Raw genomic sequence first — 21,164 nt, 5'->3', positions numbered from 1 at the left:
GGATTGGCCCCTCTCCTCCCTGGAGGCTGACAGTGCCCGCTTGTATCTGGTAGGGCGTCGAGCGGTCCGTAGGGTTGCCCAGGGCCCGGGAGGAGGCCGCAGGACTCAGGGACTGGGGACCCGGAGCCCTCTCCCCACCCTCGCGAGCCCACCTCCTGCATTTGCCCCGCCCCGCGTGGGGCTCGCGACGCTTCTCTCCGGGTGATTCGCTCACTCCGGAGCCCCAAGGCCGCCCAGAGGGAAGAGCCACGCGCATCCCCGCGCCCGCACGGCTCTGAGTCCGCCGTCTGCACTCGGAACTGCGCGGAAAGACCTCAGCGTCCACGTCGGCCGCCGCACCTGCTCCTGACCATTCGCGTCCGCCCGCCCCGTCCGCGCGGTCCGGTAGAGCCGGGCCGAGCCGACGCGCCATGGGCACCCGCCGGCTCTCGCCGCCACCGCAGCTGCTGCTGCTGCTGCTGCTGCTGCTGCTGCTGCCAGGTACGGGCGCGGCGTGCGGGGTCCCCAGGGAAGGCGGCCCTAGGAGCGCTTCGCTGGAGGGTCCGATACCCAGGGTGGGGACGCCCTAGCCGGGGACCCGCAGGCCACTCAGGGACGCGGGATGCCTTCTTCGTTTTCGGCTCCGGTTCCAGCATCTGATCCCGTCCATTGCCTCTTTTTACCACTAGTTGGGAAACGGTGGCCAGAGAGGAATACGGACTTCTCCTAGGCCACCTCGGGGAGGCGAGAGTCGTTTCGGGACCGGGGCCGGATCTGGCACGCCAGCCTCTAGTCCGTGGTCCTGGTCGCGCGCGTCACCTCGACCCTCAACCGGGGAGCGCGCCTCCCCGCCGGCTGCCAAGGCTCTAGAGGAGCCTGTTGGGATGAAGCCGACCCTGACTCCCCAGGGAGGCCTGGGTTGGCTGGGACTCTGCAAGGCTGCAAGACGTCCCTTGGGGTCCAGCCCATAGGTTCTTGGAGCATTGTGGCTGTTCTGCATTGGGCTGTTTCTGACCCTCGTTGCGGAAGTCTCCACTACTCAGAGCGCCTTACGCGCTCAACGGAGCTCCTGCCTGGGGCACCTCCTTTGTTGGGGTGTCCGGAGGATCAGGCAAAATCCCATTTCAGGGACTAAAAAATTTGGGTCAGATTCCCTTCCCTCCTCCCCAGTTTGCCCCCAGATCTGTAAGTGGGCTGCAGCTGACCCAAGATGCCTCAACTATGCTGGGGTGTGGCTTATGAACAAAAGGGATTGCTCAGGGCTTCGGAGAAATAAGGGACTTCTAGCAGGATATGAAGACAGCATGGGCAGGAACCGGGGGTCCCACTCTGAGATCACGAGAGACAGGTGGATGCCTCGGCTTCCAAGAAGGCTGTGGCCAAATCTCTACACGATCCTGAGTGGGACAAGGGGGATTCCCAGATCTGGGATGCAGTCTCCTAGGCTTAGAAGCAGGACACCTGAGCCTGGGTGACCCCCAGCCTCCCTGCCCCTGGGGTTGGACAGGGAATCTTTCCAGGAGCATTTGCACCACATGCCTGCCCTGTAGTAACAATAATTTATAGCTCTTGAGCTTTTACCACATGCCACTAAGCACGTCACTCCTCACAATCCTTTGATGTGAATACATTTATAATCTTTATTTTGACACATAAAGAAACCGAGGCTCAAAGAGGTTAAGCTACTAGGCTAAGCTCACACAGCTCACAGTGGTTTGTTAAGATTTGCACCAGTTTTGTCCAACGTCAGAGCCCAGGCTTATTACCACCGAATTGTGTGACATGGTGGAATTCCTGTCTCTCTTGGGCTTCAGTTTCCCAGTCTGTCATTGGAGGAAGCAATGGAAGTCTAGAGTACCCCAGAGGTTATCAGTGGGTGATGTCCCTCGTGGGAGAGATAAGAAGTAATTTCCCCAGGGACTGACAGGGCTGTTTCCCTTAGTGGCCAGTAGCTCAGAGGCCGAGCATCGCCTGTTTGAGCGCCTGTTTGAAGATTACAACGAGATCATCCGGCCTGTGGCCAATGTGTCTGACCCAGTCGTCATCCAGTTTGAAGTGTCCATGTCTCAGCTGGTGAAGGTGGTGAGTGCTGGAGCCACAATCTGTGGCCACGGGGTAAAGGGCTTCTGGAGGAGCTTTTCCCAGAAGGAGCCTTGTTTTTGTCATTTATGTCTACTTTAATCTCCTTTTCAAGGATGAAGTAAACCAGATCATGGAGACCAACCTGTGGCTCAAGCAAGTAAGTGACCAGGCTTATGCACTGCTGCCCCCTGGTGGTAACTGCTTTAATTGCTGTCCGTGGACCAAAAAGGACCCCACAAACTGGGCTTCACTCGTGGATCACATGCACATGCACTGTTCTGAAGTCTACCTGGAAGGACAACAGGGCCTTGCCCCTTGAGTCACAGATGGACAGTCTGCAGCTTAGAGAGAGAGACCTCTCCAGAGTCGCACTACCAAATGAGATAGACCTGGCCCCCAATTCTTGGTAGCATAAGACCATCTCCTTCCTTTCCTCTTTGTCAAAACTCATCCTTAAGTCAGAATCAGATTCTCTTGCATCACTAATAGAATAGGAGTAGGGTCTCTGTATTTTCTTGTTCCGATTGAGGCAATAGAATTGGCTTCCTCATAGCTTCCCCAGGGAAGCTTTGCTTAAGACCTGCTGAGAGACATAATTGTCCATTGGCCTGATGGTGACCCTTCTGCCAGCTCAGCCAGCTGAGCATCCTTCTCACACAGCCTTCATCCACAAGAGGCTGACAGTAGACACAGTGTCCCCACCCTACACTCCAGAACATATTCCCTCTGCAGCCATAGCATGTCCTCTCTCATCTAGTGCTCTGCTCCCATCCCTTCCTAGACTCAATATGATCATGGCTCTCTCCTCAAGAACCTTTCAAGCTGGGCACAGTGCTGCACACCTGTAATCCCAGAAGCTCAGGAGGCTGATTCAGGAGGATTGCAACTTTAAAGCCAGTCTCAGCAACGGCGAGGCACTAAACAACTCAGTGAGACTTGTCTCTAAATAAAATACAAAAAATAGGGCTAGGGATGTGGCTCAGTGGTCGAGTGCCTGAGTTCAATCCTCAGTAACCCCCCACAACACCAAAAAAAAAAAAAAAAAGAGAAACTTTCAGAGTTGGAGAGCTTCTTTTTTATGGGAGCTTGGTCAAGGATTTGTCTGAAAGAGAGCAGCTGGAACTTAATGCATGGACCTAGATCTGGTGGCAGAAGTCCAGGAAGCTGGACTTGGCATTGGAATGACTGGAGAAAACACCAATTAATGGTCCCTATTTGATTGATGAGGGGCTGGGATCACCCACGGTCATGGAGGCATGGTTCTCCTAGAGCAGGAGGCAACTTACAGACTGAGCCCAGGGCTATCTTCCCTGCTACACACACACACACACACACACACACACACACAAGGAGCTGGGCTTGTGTGGTCTGCAATATGCAGGGGGCTCAGGAACCTGTGGCTGAGGTGGGGAGTTACCAAGATATAGTATCAAGAGCAATAAGTCAGGCTGGTCTTTCTGCTGTCTCTTCTTTCCTCTCTGCCCCTTCCCCCCAGATCTGGAATGACTACAAGCTGAAGTGGAACCCCTCAGACTACGATGGGGTGGAGTTCATGCGTGTACCTGCACAGAAGATCTGGAAGCCGGACATTGTGCTGTATAACAAGTAAGGTGCCCGAGGACCCACATATCTGGGGACTAGCAGCCTGAGCTCTGTGTTCTAGGCCCACTGTGATTACTGACAGGCCTTCCTCAGGTCTTTTCCAAGAGGGCTCTGTTCATTCTTCAAGGATTTGCTGAGCATCTACTATATACTAGGTAATAGAGATGCCAGTGAGCCAAAGAGAGTGGCAGTGTGCTGAGTTGCTTCAAAGTAGGTGATGTGCTGATAGAGGAAAAAGCTTCTGGGAAGCGATTGCATTGAATTGATTTCAAAGGTCACCTCACATCTGGAGAAGGAGCTGGAACGGGGGGAGCACAGGGAGGCAGAAGAGTATGGACCCTCACTTGCTGTATTGTAGGACATAAAACTGGAAGGGTCAGGGGAACAGCCCTGTTGTATGGCGAGAGAGTGAGGTATGTCAAGGATGGCCTTGAATGTGGCATCTGTTAGCAACTCTGTGCAAACAGACAGGGATAAAAGCAAATGTCTCCCTTTTTCTTCGCTGAAAGAGAATGAGGGTGTAGGAGAAGGCAGAGCTGGCTGAGTCTGAGTTGTGTCTTCCCAGGGTTCCCCACTTGCAGACAGTTCAGCTGCTAGGGAACGTTTTAAAATACAGGTGTCTACTGTTAAAATATTTTCTTCTTTGTTCCTGTCTTTTCTAAGGTTACTATATTTTGTAATACACTATACTGTAACCATAGGTATGTTTACATGTATAGTTATATTACCCAATTTCTGTACCCATCCCACAGAAACAGAATGGGTTGGGTACAGGATGGACTCAAGAATGTATTTTCACCAACTGTGCTGGGGGCTGTGAGGGCCAGTCTGCTTTGGGGATCACTAATACAGCCTGTCCCCCATATTTCATAGATATAGAATGGGGCCCATAGTAGAAGATGACCTCATTCAGTGGTTGTGTGGCAAAGCCAGGCCTAGGGTGGTCTCGGTAGTCCTCTATGCTTTAGGAGGCTGATGCTGTGATCTTGGGGCTCAGGCGGGCACCCCCAGCCCATTCTTTGCCTGTCCTCAAACCTTTTCTCCACTCTCCCCAGTAGCAAATCTGCCAGCAGGCAGTTATCCACTGCACAAATATCCCCTCCAAACCGCCTCCCACTGGTAAAAGTCTGAGCCTTGAGGAATGGATCTGTGCCCCTCACCACACACACACAGGCTGAGTAAAGTTCCCAGGTGCAAAGTGTGGTGAGCTCTGCCAGCCACAGAGGCCCTGGTCAAACTGGCTGGCCACAGCCCCCTGAGGATGAGTATAGGCCTCTGGAGGGAAATGGGTGGTTCCTACCATCCAGGGAAGCTGCTCGCAGGCCATTCCCTCCCAGGGGCACATGTGGAGTCTCCTCTGGACCCAGAGCACACATCTTCCTATCTCAGGAAGCCCTCCTTTTTCCCTTTCAAAAGTTTTTCCTCTCTGATTCTGCCCATGTGGTACATCTAAAGCCCATTTCTCCTTCTTAAACCCACACAAAACTGATCCCTTCCACATTTAAGCTCTTTTATTAAGCAAACACAAATTATAACCAATATTTTACCATGTATACTAATTTGTTTTCCAGATATTGGAAAACAGATTTTTTCACCCATGTTTCAACTGTAGAGTGATAATGTTTTAACCACTAAAGCCATGAAGGGTGGGGCTGGAGAGATGTATCTTGGTGAGAGAGTAAGTGGATGCTTACATTAATAGGGCCCTGAGTTCAAACCCCAGCACCAAAAAAACAAAAACAAAAACAAAACTAAACAAAACAAACATCAGGCAAACAAAACACCATTTTTTTAGTAAAACATTTCATAGAGTTAGTATAATCTGATTTTAATGAATTAAAGCATTCTTTGTTTAGGTATTTATTCATATTAGTATACACTGATATGTTTTTACTACTAGTAGCAGTACTCTTGGTATTACAATTAGCATCAGGACTGGGGAAGCTGTTTTTTTTTTTTTAAATATATATATATATCCCATCTTCTGGTCCCCAGCAGAAACAAAAAGGATGTCTTTAACCTTTTCAGACATAATTTTACAAATATTCCTTTCATGCAACTTGTATTTGTAAGCCTGTCCTTAAAGAACTGAGACATAAGATACACTCAGCTGGTTTGCAGAAGTATTTCCTTCCACTGCAAGCTGACATAGAAATCTCATGGTCCAGAGGCTCTTAGGGAACTGGGCAGAGTACAGAGAATTCTTGCTAAGCAGGAACTGAGAACACAAGCAAAAATATGAGATTTACATTTTGGGTTTTATGGCTGTTTCCTTGCTGGCAATTTAGGGTGAACAGCTGCAATACTGTAGGATGAATGATTTTAACAGTAATGAGAGATGTGGCCAAACACTTCAATTTAAATATATCATAAGGAATTTCCTTGGAATCTGCAGCTGAAAATAATATTGTGAAAAATCATCCAATCCAACCTTTTACTTAGAACTTACATTTCTCAAATTGACCCTCTGTTGAGGGTTTCTCTTCCTTTTAACCACAATAGAAACACCATTTTTTTCTTATATCAGAATTTCTCCTATGATGTTTTGTTTATTCTAAAGTTCATTCTCTAATAGAATCCTCAAAATGCTCATAGATACAACATACCCTTAGTTCTTGCAAGTTCATAAGAGAATATTTTTTAGAGAATACTTTTAGGTTGCTTGGCTGGATAGAAAATCCTTGGCTTCTATTTCCCTGTAATGAAAACCTTATAAATTTTACCTTGTTGTCTTTTGGTAAGAAGTGTTGTTGTCAAAATCCATGTCAATCTAATTTTCTTTTCCTTGTTAAATAAGGTGACTTTTGAGAGAGGAACAGGGCATTATAAATAAACATGACAGGACCACACATGTAAGCCAGGCTGTCCTGAGTAAATGGGCAAATTCAATTGATAGTCATTTATAAGTAGTCGGCCTTTTCATTGGCTACCCACAGGATTTCTTCTTTTGTCTTTATTTTTATTTTGAGATGGGGTCTTTCTTTGTTGCCCTAACTGGTCTCAAACTTATGAGCTCAAGTGACACTCTTGAGTCTGCCTAGGGCTATGGGGATATGCCTCTACTTTGTCCTTAAAGTCTACTTGTTGGGCATGGTGGTGCACACCTGAAATCCCAGCTAATCAGGAGGCTGAGGTAGGAGGATTGTAAGTTTTAGACCAGCTTGGGCAACTTAGACAGGATCTCTGTTTCAAAATAAAATATAAAAAGGGCTGGGGGTATAGCTCAGTAGTAGAGCACCCCTGGATTCACCCGTACCAAAAAAAAAAAAAAAAAGCCCAGTTTACTATGTAGCACATACATAAAAAGCCCCTTTTTTCCAGGGAAGTTTTGTTTTGTTTTGTTTTGTTTTGTTTTTTAAAGAGAGAGAGAGAGAGAGAGAGAATTTTAGAGCATGCTACCACTTGAGCCACATCCCCAGCTTCTAGGGAAGTTTTTTTAAAAATTTTTTTATAGTTGTAGATGGACAGCATGCCTTTATTTATCAACCCCAGTGCCTCACACATTCTAGGCAAGTATCTGCCACTGAGCTGCAGCCCCAGCCCCTCCCGGGAAGTTTTTTTACATTAGTTTTTAAGATTTGTTCTATTCCATTGATTTGGTTTCCTCTGCTGGAACACATATGCACATGTGTGTGCACATGCTCATGTTCATGAGCACACGTGCTCGTGCTCTCTATATACACATATATACATATATACATATGTATATATACATATATGTATGTGTGTGTATGTATATATATATATATGAATTTCTCTGCCTATGTTCCTTCTCTATTATGCTCTTAAATTTGATTTAAACAATTTTGTGTGTGTGTGGTGCTGGCGATTGAACTCACGCTACTGTCAGTTGCATCTGCTTTGGGGCTGTTTGGCCTATGTCTTCCTTAAACAGTTACCTTGAAGTGAGAAAATCTGCACTCAGGTTAGCCATTTCCAGGGTCTGCCAGCACTTGAACCTTCTACCACCTCATTCCACTTTCTCCCCTGTTCACTTTGGATCCGACTTTCCCTCTGAGTGGGTCTTTGAATTTGGGGGCTTATTTCTGAGATTCTCTGAAGCCCTGCCAGCCCCAGCTTCTCTTCAGACCCTAAGTGAATTCCCATGGTCTTTGTTGTTGTTCTTACCACAAATTGGAACCTATGGAACCATAAATTGTTCTTACCCTCTGTTTTACTGTCCCCTTGCTGAGGGTTCAACACAGAGTAGGTCCTTTTCTTTGTGGAGTCAGACACTTCTTGGAGATTTCTTTTCTCTTCTCTCAGGTACTTCCTCCCAGCAGCTAGTCCCACATGGGCCCCCTGGGTCACGTAGTAGTCTGACCCCTACCCTCATATTCTCAGGTTCGAGGGTTGCCCTTAAACCTGTCTGCTGACAGTGTGATCCACAGGTTTGTTCCTTTGCCATCCTAATTGTCCAGGTTTCTTAGGGAATTTGGAGATTGTAAAAACCTCCACCATCTTGGTTTTTCTCCTACCCTGGCCCACTTACCTCCTTAATCTTCCCTTATATTGAAGGAACACCTCAGCTCATCGTTTACTCACAATGCCTTCTATTTTTTCAACTAACTCACATGGTTTGACAGTTAAGTCAGCTCAGATCCTCCTGCTTCTGCTATCTCTTGCTGCCAGCCATCTCACTCTTGGGCTCTGCCAGGGGTGAGATCTTCATTTATTTTTTTGGTCATTCATTCAGTCAACAGATATTTACCAGGTGCTCTCTGTTTAGCTGGTGCTATGCGAGACCCCAGTCCTTGTCTTCTCTCTCAGTGGTATAGATATGACAGTTTATATGCCCCAAGCAGCAAATAGGCCTTCTGACCGGAGTACACACACAGCCAGGGGCATCTTTAGGCAGTAACTATGGCCAAGATCCCCAGAAATGAGCAAAAATGAGTACTAGCAACCAGGGCAAACATATCTCTGGTGTTTGTTCTTTGGACACACATACTTTGATGAGTCCTTGATTAAGAACCGGAGTTCTGAATGGCCAAGGCTCTGTCCACAAACTCTATGGACTTTGAGCAAATCATTCTTGTCCTCTGATCCTCAGTTTCCTCTTCAGTAAAATGAAAGGATTTGGGGTGGGTCAACTCTGTGAAGTCCAAAGAGTAAAATATTTTAGATTTTGTGGGTCATGGAGCTTCTGTCACAGCTATTCAACTTTGCCTTATAGCTCAAAATGGCTGTAGACATTAAAAAACAAACAGAAGTAGCTTTGTCCCAACAGAATGTATTTGTGGAAATAGGTGACAGGCCTGTGGGCCAGAATTTGCCAACCCCTGGACTAGACCCTCTACACAGATCCCTTATTTCCCTGACATTTTAGGGATCCAGGAGGCCTGTCTTTCTGTGGGTCTTTCTACCCTTCTGCTTAGCCCAGCTCAGGGTGCCATGGGTGCTAACATGGGCTAAGTCCATTTGGAGAACTTAGCCCATGTTAGCATCCATGGCACCCCACCCCACTGCCCAACCCTCTCCCTTCTGCCTGGAGCCAGGAACTGGAAGAGGGAAGGGAAGCTAAGAACATATAAACCCAGCAGGGCAAACCAGCCAGCTGGAGTGAAGGTGGGCAGGGCTTTGGCATTGAGTCTTCAGTGCAATGATTGTCTTCTCAAACAAGGGATGTGAGGGTGGGAGGCCCAGAGACTAGCAGGGAGGAAAGATGTGCACTGGAATGTTCCCATTTAGTTTTCACAGGTTCTTCTCCAATACAGTCACACAAGGACATCCCTGACTGTTTCGATTCTATAATTGTCTTGCAGCTCTTCATGTACCAGGTAAAGGGATGTGAAAGATACAAACACCTTCAAATGCTGGAATGCTAAGAAATAGAAAAGGGCTGATCTAAGGAAATGTAAGAGCCTTCATGGGCAGGGACATTGTGAGGATCATCCAGCCTTACTGTCAGATGACATCATCTGGCTGTTGCAATGGAATGCTACAGGGTATTGAGCCTATCATCAGATCTCCTGCTGAAGAAATCAGATTATAACAAGATGACTCTAAGAAAGAATGTGTATCTATGTGCAAAAACAAAAAAGTGTGTGTGTGTGTGTGTGTGTGTGTGTGTGTGTGTGTGTGCACGTAGCTTAAAGAAAGGAAGAAAAACATGGAGAGTAAGTAGGGGCAGATAGGGAAAGAGAAGGCAAAGGACTCTGTTATGCTGAATATGAAAGACAAGGAATCAGAAGACACGATCATCTACTGTGGAATAATGTTGGGAGGAATGGGCAGTGTGGTGAATAGTAGGATCAGGATCTGCAGGTAGGTTCTGGAAATAAAATCATCTATAAAGGTTCAGTTTAATGGGTATGGGCTTCCACGGTGTCTGTGCAACCCCTTTCAGCCTACCATCTGGTTACACACACACACTAGGTGCCCAGTGGAGAATGAACAAGATTCTAACAAGGTCCAGACCACAGGGACAACAGATAGCAAATATATACTGCTTGAACACCTGCCTCCAGGTCAATGACTTTCATCCCATTTTTTTAAATTAAGCAGGGATGGGGAGGTCTTTCTGGCATTTGGGGGTCTCTGTAACCATCAGGTTGGGAATTTTATGTTGTGTAATGAACTGGTTCTGTGCCCAAGGGTCAAGGAATATGACAGACTGTGTGCTGGGAGGAGGTCTGGGACTCATTTTATCCACCAGTAAATGGGACAGTGAATTAGGTGACCTCTCATGGCACTTTTAGCTCTCACATTCCAGTTTTACAAACCACTACTTGCCATTTACCTGCTGGCAGCATGAAAAGCTGGGCTGGATGACCCTGGGGTAGTGACCATGTCACCATGCTCCTCTTTTCCTTTGCAGTGCTGTTGGGGATTTCCAGGTGGATGACAAGACCAAAGCCTTACTCAAGCACACAGGTGAAGTGACTTGGATACCTCCAGCCATCTTCAAGAGCTCGTGCAAAATCGATGTGACCTACTTCCCATTTGATTACCAAAACTGCACCATGAAGTTCGGTTCCTGGTCCTACGATAAGGCGAAAATCGACCTGGTCTTGATTGGCTCCTCCATGAACCTCAAGGACTACTGGGAGAGTGGTGAGTGGGCCATCATCAAAGCCCCAGGTTACAAACATGACATCAAGTACAACTGCTGCGAGGAGATCTACCAGGACATCACATACTCTCTGTACATCCGGCGCCTGCCCTTGTTCTACACCATCAACCTCATCATCCCCTGCCTCCTCATTTCCTTCCTCACTGTGCTCGTCTTCTACCTGCCCTCCGACTGTGGAGAGAAGGTGACACTCTGCATCTCTGTCCTTCTCTCCTTGACTGTGTTTCTACTGGTGATCACTGAGACCATCCCATCCACCTCCCTGGTCATCCCCTTGATCGGGGAGTACCTCCTGTTCACCATGATTTTCGTCACCTTGTCCATCGTCATCACAGTCTTCGTGCTCAACGTGCACTACAGAACCCCAACCACGCACACAATGCCCACCTGGGTGAAGACAGTATTCTTGAACTTGCTCCCTAGGGTCATGTTCATGACCAGGCCGGCCAGCAATGAAGAAAACACTCAGAAGCCAAGGCCCTTCTACAGTGCCGAGCTCTCAAATCTGAATTGTTTCAGCCGCACAGAATCCAAAGGGTGCAAGGAAGGCTACCCCTGCCAAGATGGGATGTGTGGCTACTGCCACCACCGCAGGATCAAAATCTCAAATTTCAGCGCAAACCTCACTAGAAGCTCCAGTTCTGAATCTGTTGATGCTGTGTTGTCCCTCTCTGCCCTGTCACCAGAAATCAAAGAAGCAATTCAAAGTGTCAAATATATTGCCGAAAATATGAAAGCACAGAATGAAGCCAAGGAGGTGAGAGTCTGGTTGCTATTATCGTCCATTCAGTCAGCAGGCGTGTGGGTTCTTTGTGCAGCAAGGCATTGGGTGGGGCTAAGAAATTAGACTCTGGGTTCAGCAGCCTGTGTTCAGGACAGCTATATGTCCTTGGATATGTCCTCCCTGAGCCTCTTTTCTCATGTGTAAAATGTGGTGATAAAGCATGTGAAGATATGGTGCCCTAAGTTAGCCACAGGGCTGCCAGCAGTTCCGGCCACTAGGACATCTGTGCGGAGAGTGGATTAGGAGGTAGCCTGGAATAGGGCACGAGGCCAGATTCTCTCCAGTTAGTATTGACCAGCTGCATTTTTATTTTCACTTTTTGTGTTTTCTCACTGAGGTATAATGTGCATGGAGTAAAGTGCCTGCTCCATCTAACTGTGCAGCTCAATGAATTTTTACATTATGTCTACACCTGTGTAAACATGATCCAGGCAAAGTTTCAGAACATTCTGGATGTCCCGTTAGGTTTTGCCGTGCCCCTTCCAGGTCATTCTTCTCCCCAAGTGACCAACCCCGATTTTTTTTTTTAATGTATATGTGGTGCTGAGAATCAAACCCAGTGCCTCACACATGCTAGGCAGTGCTATACCACTAAGCGACAACCCCAGCCCCTGACTTTAATTCCATTGGTTAGCTTTATCTGTTCTTGGATTTCACGTGTATGGAATAGCATCCTGTCTGACTTCTTTCATTCAACATGTCTTTGAGCTTTATCCTGTTGCTGTTTCCTTATTATTGGTGTGTAATATTCCTCAATATGACCTTATTACCTTGTTTGTTTTACAATTTTTGGACAACTATGAGCAAAGCTGCTTATAACTTATGTCTTTTTTTTTAAAAGAGAGAGAGAGAGAGAGAGAATTTTGTAATATTTATTTATTTTTTAGTTTTTTGGCGGACACAACATCTTTGTTTGTATGTGGTGCTGAGGATCAAACCCGGGCCGCATGCATGCCAGGCGAGCGCGCTACCGCTTGAGCCACATCCCCAGCCCAACTTATGTCTTTTAGTGAAAATATGCACTTATTTTTCTGGCATATACACCTACGATTAGATTTGCTAGATCTTTGGAGAAATGTTATTTTTTTAATATTTATTTTTTAGTTGTAGTTGGACACAATACCTTTATTTCACTTATTTATTTTTATGTGGTGCTGAGGATAAAATCCAGGGTCTCACACATGTGAGGCAAGCACTCTACCACTGAACCACAACCTCAGCATGAAATGTATTTTTTTTTAATTTTTATTGTTGGTTGTTCAAAACATTACATAGTTCTTGACATATCATATTTCACACATTTGATTCAAGTGGGTTATGAACTCCCATTTTTACCCCATATACAGATTGCAGAATCACATCGGTTACACATCCACTGTTTTACATATTGCCATACTAGTGTCTGTTGTATTCTGCTGCCTTTCCTATCCTCTACTATCCCCTCTCCCCTCCCCTCCCCTCCCATCTTCTCTCTCTACCCCATCTACTGTAATTCATTTCTCCCCCTTGTTTTTTTCCCTTTCCCCTCACTTCCTCTTGTATGTAATTTTGTATAACAATGAGAGTCTCCTTCCATTTCTGTGCAATTTCCCTTCTCTCTCCCTTTCCCTCCCACCTCTCATCCCTGTTTAATGTTAATCTTCTTCTCATGCTCTTCCCTCCCTACTCTGTTCTTAGTTGCTCTCCTTTTATCAAAGAAGATATTTGGCATTTGTTTTTTAGGGATTGGCTAGCTTCACTTAGCATAATCTGCTCTAATGCCATCCATTTCCTTGCAAATTCCATGATTTTGTCAACAAAATGTATTTTTAAAAAATTTTTTGTAGGTGTAAATGGACAGAATGCCTTTATTTATTTTATTTATTTTGTGTGTGTGTGGTGCTAAGGCTTGAACCCCACGCCTCACACATATGAGGCAAGTGCTCTGCCACTGAGCTGTAGCCCCAACAGGAAAGATGTATTTTTAACTTTAGTGGATATTGTAAAATTTCTAGAGTTTGAACCAACTATCACTCCCCAGCAATGTGTGAGAGTTCCAGGTGCTTCACCTCCTCTCCAAGATGTGCTAAGTGGTATCTCACTGCTGTTCAAATTAGTATTTCTGGTTGAGTAATTACTAGGGCTCTTTTCATATGCTTCTTGGCCATTTGGATATCTTCTTTTGTGAAATATCTATTCACATTCTTTTGCTCTTTTTAAAGAATTGGGTGAACTTAGTTCTATTTTCACTAAAAACCTTCTACCAGAACTAACTTTAAGGATAGGTAAATTTTACATGAAATAATGTCATGAGTCTGGCTGTTTCATGACCCTTTGTATGCCCCCAAGGTTGCCAGGATCATGCTCATTTATAAGAGTCTTTGCTTTTAAATTAATTGGCTCTGCCTTGTTTATTAGCAAAGAGCTATTACAAGATAATTTCAGCTCCTGATGCATGGTAGGTAATTAATGTTAGTCAGGAATGCCTGGAGCCCTTTAGTCAGCTCAGTAGCATCGCAAAGCAGATGAGACAGGAAGCAAACAGCTACAGCTCCCACCCAGCCATCTGAGCTACCTGGAGCAGTCTCAGGGCTGATTTAACAATGCAAAATCTCCAGCTGATGCCATTAATTTAGCCAAAAAGATAGGCATTCCCTTAAATTTGGTTGAAACTGTTACTGGACATTAAATAAATGATCAGTGGAAATCTCTTATCTGTTCAACACTGATAACTTTTGAGGACATTCTCTACATTTTCCTAACCCTTTTCAAATAGTCATTTAAGTTAGCAATGATTTTATTAAAGGTTGAGATCTCAGTACCTACATTCTAGCCTTTTCAGGCTAAGATGACTTTTATTCCAAAAATTATTTCTTAGACATTATGCAAGCTGTGAGGGTTTGGAAGGATCTATGGCAAACGAGTAGTACGAGACCTATCTCAAGGGGCAGGCACTGCCTCACCTCTGGACATCTGTTACTGCATGAGAATGTGGGTAGATCCTTCTAGTTTTCCAGAGAAAGCAGAAATCTGGCCATGCAGCCAGCAGATTGCAACACACATATGAGGGGATGTTAGGATAAATGTGGCTGCTCAATGCTCAGAAGAGTGGATCCCCCTGAAGGATTTCTTCTTTCCCTCTTATTGAGTAACTGACACTGCTATTTACAGTTCTCCAGAGATATTTTAATTTCCTATTCTTTGGCTCAAACTTGGCAGGTGTTAACTGTCCCTGGCTCCACAGAGCCTAGATAGTATCCTAGGCTGTTTTCCCAGCTATCTCCAGAGGCTGCTGCAAGCCTGGGAATGATCATCCTTAGTGTTAAATAAAAACTTATGGGAGGACATGGATTTTTGACTGGGTACCTGCACAGGCCCAATGGACCAAGACAATGTTGAATTTAATCACAGTAACAGACCTTTGGTTGGTTGCAGAAGGCCCTGTAGCCAATTAACTAGTTAAGCCATAGCCAGTTAATTTGTTTTCTGTGTGTCACATCTATTTCCCTATGCATGTTTTTGGACCATATTTTTGGTTGACATTTTCAGGTTCTGGGAGCTGCCCAATTGGAGAAGTAGTTTTATTTTGTTTTGTTCAGATAAACCATACTAGCTTTAATTGGTGTAAAGAACTCCGCCCACCCCCTTACTGGGATTGAACCCAGAGGTTCTTGAACTACATCCCAGCTCTTTTTGGGACAGGGACCCATACCGTCCTTGAACTTGCAATCCTCCTGCCTTGGCCTCAGTCACTGGGATTAATTCTGTGCCACTGCAGCCTGCTGGAAACTTCCCTTTTAATGCTGAATGCTCTCATTGGGAATTAGAAGTGGGTTACCAAGTTGGAAAACTAGAACTCACCTGGGGAAGGACTGTTTATTGACAGCAGTTTTGGTGGCTGATCACACCCTGGCTGTCTACTGTACATGCTGCTCTAGAGATCTTGGAGGTGCACAGATCAGTCATGATCTTTTAAGCTCATTGTTTGGAAGCAGCTTGTTTTATTTGGTGGATTATTCATTCATTCTAATCACAGCATGACCTATGAGCAATGATTAATTTGTGTTGTGATTAGTTTTATCAGGGTTATATTTTTTGCCTTATTCCAATGTCTTCCATTTACCTGTTTGTTTTTTCCTCAGTTCTTGCTGTATATGAGAAAGTTTTAATTTTTATGAATAAAATACATGAAAGCCACATGATATTCTATTTTTTATTCTTCTGGTGGTTTTTACTGCCTTAAACCCATACTCAATTCTCTTTTCCCTATCCATCAAATCAGTCTCTTACATTTTTCAATATCTGTATCCTGCCTGCCACAGACGCACCTCTCCTGTGGTCTTCCTCATGCCCTGCAGCCACATTAGGTGTTACTAGTATCTTAGTTCAGGAGTTTTTTAAATTTATTTTTAAATTTTAATTTGTTACATGACATAATGCATTACAATTCATATTACACATATAGAGCACAATTTTTCATCTCTCTGGTTGTACACAAAGTAGAGTCACATCCTTTGTGTCTTCATACATGTACTTAGGGTAGTGATGACCATAGCATTCCATCATCTTTCCTCTCTCCATTGCCTCCTCCCTTCCCTTCCCTCCCTTTTGCCCTATCTAGAGTTCATCTAATCCTCCCATGCCCCCTCGCCTAGTTCAGAATTTTGATGAATGTACTTTTTCATTTCTGTCATTCAGTTTTTAAAGTCTACCATGAACTTTGCTTTTACCCTTCACATGTATCCTGTGGTGTACCCTGGATTTCTTAGCAACATGCTTTCCTCAAGGGTGTTTATGGGTAAACCTTCTAAAGCCTGGAAGGCTTAACTTATTGTGATTTCACTCGTGTGTGTGTGTGTGTGTGTGTGTGTGTGTGTGTGTATTCATTTTATCCTGCAATAATCCTGTGAGGTCTATACTATTATTATTTCAATATATAAATTGAGGCACATGGCAACTACAAGACTTTTTCTTGGTCATGAAGTTCAGGATGCTGTTAGTTGGATACAAAATGCTAGTGTTTAAGTTCTTTTCCTTAAATACTTAAAATTATTTATATATGTGTGTAGCTATATATTTATATATAGTTTATCTATCTATCTATGGCTTCAAGGTCATTTTGCCTCAGTATCACTTTGGGGGAAAGTTTTGTCTTAATGCTGTGCCTTTGTAATTGATTCTGCCTAGAAGCTATTAGAACTTTCTATTTTTAGAGAAATCTAATGGCATCAAACACAATGTGTCTAGTAGGTATGGGTCCCACCTTATCAGTCTGGCATTCTTAGGAGCCTTTTCATTCTGGGCTTCCATCTTTCTATACTGCTGGGACATCCAAGGTTATGGTTTCTGTAGAGATTCCTTCTCACCCCCTTCCTGTATTCTTTCCTGAGTTTGTACTGTACCCACCTGAACATGTCTGCATCTTGCTTCCCCATCTTAGTTTTCTCATGACATTTCTTAGTTCTTCCATCCTTCCTGCCACCCAGGATGGCTCCTCAGCCTCGCCGCCCCACCACTGCTGCTTTCCTGGGCCGTATCTACCCTGCTAGTTAGCTCATCTCCTGAGTTCTTTGTCACAAATTTTCTATTTTCACACCTACTATTTTTTGTACCTTTTACACTTAGTGGTTCTTCTGTCAAACTGCTTGTTTCTACTTCATGCTTCCAGTGTTCTCTTATCTTAGAGGAGAGCATTTTTAAGTCCTTGCCCTGTCTAATGTGTTCACTTTCCTCCAGATGGCTAAATGTGTGTGTCTTTTCAGCCTGTAAACGCCCTTCCTCCAGGGAGAGTCAGCTGTCCTTGGTGAATTGTTTGAGGGAAGGGCCAAAAGTCAGACAGCACAAGGCTGAGGACATCGGGTCACAAACTGGGGTAATTTCCCTTTGAGGGTGCTGCCTCCCCTCTAGGTGCTTTGTTCCTAAAGAAATGTCTGGCCACCTCCTGCCTGGCTCTGATCTCTTCCAGTCCCTTCTGCTGGACTAAAGTAGTTCAGTCCTTGATGTGGGAGGAGAGGAAGGGAGCTTCAGCTACTCCAGTCAGTGGGCACCTTTCTATGCTCTGCTCTTCCCATCAGCCAGGCTCTGCTGGCCTTGCACATCACCCCTGAGCCTGCATCTCTGGGAAGGGAGCCAACAGGCTGAGGTGGTAATGAGGCAGGGCCAGAAAGAGCACCACACCAAAACTCCCCCACCTTCTCCTTCTGTGGAGACCCCTTCCTGGCTCACCTGCCACCCCACCTGCTATGCCCACTCCCCAGGCCACCACTTCCCTATTTTGGTTTCGGAGTCTTTAGAGTCTCTTGTTTCTGGGCCATCTCCAGGGTTGTGCTGTGCAAGGGAGCTAGGAGCTTGGGCCTGTTCACCATTTTGCCCAACTCTCATCTACCCTTGATTCATCATTTAGTCCCAATGTTTCTAGAGAATGGCCAATATCATTGTGCTTTAAAGGCTTTAAGAGTTAGATTTAGGGCTGGTGTTGTAGCTCAGCGGTAGAGCACTTGCCTAGCACGCCTGAGGCTTTGGTCCCCAGCACCACATAAAAAAACCTAAATAAACAAAAAAAAGGTATCATGTCCTTCTACAACTAAAAATGTCGAGAGAGAGAGAGAGAGAGAGAGAGAGAGAGAGAGAGAGGCTTAAAATTCATGCCCCCTTTGTACCCATGTCTAAGACACAAGTCCAGTTTTTCTTCATTGGGCTGAACCATGTGAAGTGCAGTCAGAGGGAGATTTAAATGGGGATATTAGTCATTTTTTCAAATCAACATTAACATCAATAGGTACTGTTCATTAAGGACTCTGTACCAAAACAACCCTCTGAGGTAGGTATTGTTCTTATTCCCATTTTATAGATAAATAAGTTGAGGCTAAGGGAGGAGATAGAATTTACCCAGATTCTTACAACTAGAAAGGAGCAGAGTGATATTATAATCAAAATCTGTCTCCAGGTCTCTATTTTCCCACCTGCCTGCCTCTTACACCCTTAGGAGGCTCAGCCTATAGTATATGGGTAGAAATCAGAGCCCCTGGTACATCTGAAGCACTTACAAACCAGTCTTAGGAATTCAAATAAAGTAACTTGTGGCAAACAGGGCATTATAACTTTACCAATGACTTCTTAGTGTCACTGAGAGGACACATTTACTCAAGCTCATAATAGTAAAATCCACATTTCCCAGTCCCAATTTGGGGCACTTAATTAAATTACAAAATTATATGCTGCCTCTTTATTATGTGATTATTGCTTCAAAATCAGTTGATTCATGGGTTCTCTCCTTCTCAATTCAATTATGGTTCCTTTGCTTTCTAAATCGTCTAGGAGTTTAATTATCATACAATTCTTTTTCCTATTTCAAGCCTCAATTGAAGCTGTATTATGTACAATTAGTGTTGCACTCTCTTCCATTTTTTTTTTAACTTCATTGTCAGCAGTTATTTCAACTGTGTAGGGCAGGCTGAACCTCAAATAATACTGTATAGCATTCCATTGTACTTTGACCTTCCATCTGAAGATGACATTTGGTCTGTGGGCATTCTGGAATGGAGTACTAGGGAAGAAAAGGATGATAGACTTGCCTGATGTGCTTTTTCACATTTGCAACAGATGTAAGATTAGTATCTAAAACTGGAAAAGAATGAGTTCTTGAAATAATAGCAATTGATGCTGGGTTGTACTAGCCATTCAAACAAAGGCCCAAAATAGAGGCATAAATAACTGGTTTTGCTAACTTTACAAAACTGAAATTTAGAAAAAAATGGGTTATAAAGGCCTAGAAATTTCTCATTTGAAACAGAGCTAATATGATAAATATTTCATACCTATTTCTCCAATGCATGAAGCAAAACTTGATGGTAGATTTCTTCAGACCACATTGAGTAAAAAAAGAGAGTTCTTGCATATTGGAGATAAAATAACTTCTTATATGGCCACATATTGTTAAATATTGAAACTATCCACTTGGGGCTGGGGATGTGGCTCAGTGGTAGAGAACCTGCCCAGCATGTACAAGACTCCGGGTTCAAGACCAGCACTGCCCCCTACCCACACACACACATTCACTTTGCTTTTCCCCTTGTGCTTTCTCTTACATGATTTTTATTTATTTGTTTGTTTGGTTTTCAGATTCAAGACGACTGGAAATATGTTGCCATGGTGATTGATCGCATTTTTCTATGGGTTTTCATCCTGGTGTGCATTTTAGGGACAGCAGGATTGTTTCTGCAACCCCTGATGGCCAGGGATGATGCGTAAGCACTGACCTGTGTTTGCCTGAGGCTTACCTGTGTGTATTTTGAGGGAGAGAGATGTCTGTTTCTTAATAGTAATACATTTTCTGTTACCATGCTACCAACTTTGATTTTGACATTTCAAGATTTACTTATTGCCCTGGTTTTTGGCCAAAAAGGAAAGGAAAAAATCATGCAAAGAAACCCAACAAGAATACGTATATGTATAAATGAACATTTAGCCTTTTTGACAAGATAAAGAAATGTCAAAATATAAATTATTCTACCTGGGCATGGTGGCATATATTGTATTTCTAGTGACTCAGGAGGCTGAGGCAGAAGAACAAATTTTGAGGCCAGCCTCAAGAACTTAGGCTCTAAGCAACTCAGTGAGACCCTGTCTTAAAATAAAAATAAAAAGGGCTGGGGATGTGGCTCAGTGATAAAATATTCCTAGGCTAAATACCCAGTACCACAAGAAAAGAAAAAAAAATTCAGTTCTTCCACAGTGATTAAGTAGTGTACTATACTATGGAGCATGTGAAAACAGTTTTTATTTTTTGTTTTCTTTTGACTGCTTGAAACCTAACTGGATAGAAAAACTTCCTGTTCAGAAATATGAAAATCTTGTTCAGTATACTACAAATCTCCCAATATTATTTAGCCCATAATCTCCTTTAAGTTTTTACTTCAGGAGTATTCCCACTACTTTCATTTCTTACTGTGCATTTCTTATTTTTTACTGTCTTTCAAGAATTCTAAGGGGCATAGCTCCATTTCAGCTATTTATCTTGTGTAACTCCAAATCATCCCATAAGAAATTATACCCAGTCACACATTCAGGCTACTATAATCAAATACCATAAACTGAGTAGCTTATAAGTAGAAATTTATTTCTCACAATTTAGGAGCCTGGGGGATCCAAAATCAAGGCACCAGCAAGACTCAGTGTCTAGTAGGGCTCTCTTCCTCATGGAGGGTGCCTTCTAGTTGAGTCCTCACCTGGCTGAAGGGCTGAGTTCTCTCTCTGAAGTCTCTGTTATAAGGGTACTGATCCCATTTGTGAGGACATGTCCCTATGACTAATCACCTCCTAAAGATTCCACCTTCTGATACTGTCACTCTGGGTGTTGGGTTTCAACATAATTTTAAAGAGACACGTTCAGACCAGAGTGTGAACCTTTAGAACAGGGGTTTCTCAACTTTATTAGCTTTATTACCATTTTAGCTGAATAACTGTGTGTTCGGGTGGGGGACTGAGGATGTCCTGTGCACTGCAGGATCTTTAGAAGGACTGTGGCCTCTATCTATTAGATGCCAGTGACAAGCCCTGCTCCCTCACCAGTTGTGACAACCAAAAATGTCTCCAGAAATAATTTAATTGGCATTGGTTGAGAAGTATTGCTTTAGACAAATTATTAGAAGAGTTTTCCATACT

The 21,164-nt window shown here is 44.2% G+C and overlaps 1 protein-coding gene across 1 annotated transcript; it reads left to right on the top strand.

The window, feature by feature from the left end:
- Positions 1-1,921: 1,921 nt before the first annotated feature.
- On the top strand, positions 1,922-19,751 carry CHRNA3 (cholinergic receptor nicotinic alpha 3 subunit; the record flags this gene model as incomplete). Its single annotated transcript, XM_081288826.1, has 5 exons — positions 1,922-2,061; positions 2,174-2,218; positions 3,557-3,666; positions 10,484-11,495; positions 19,623-19,751. The coding sequence occupies exons 1-5, from the start codon at positions 2,041-2,043 to the stop codon at positions 19,749-19,751; spliced, it is 1,317 nt and encodes a 438-aa protein (XP_081144952.1). The 5' UTR covers positions 1,922-2,040.
- Positions 19,752-21,164: the final 1,413 nt, after the last annotated feature.

Source organism: Spermophilus citellus (genome assembly GCF_964194105.1).
Source record: "Spermophilus citellus genome assembly, chromosome: 4".
Classification (NCBI taxonomy): domain Eukaryota; kingdom Metazoa; phylum Chordata; class Mammalia; order Rodentia; family Sciuridae; genus Spermophilus; species Spermophilus citellus.
The sequence above is the reverse complement of the archived record's forward strand: the minus strand, read 5'-3'. Positions and strand labels throughout refer to the sequence as shown.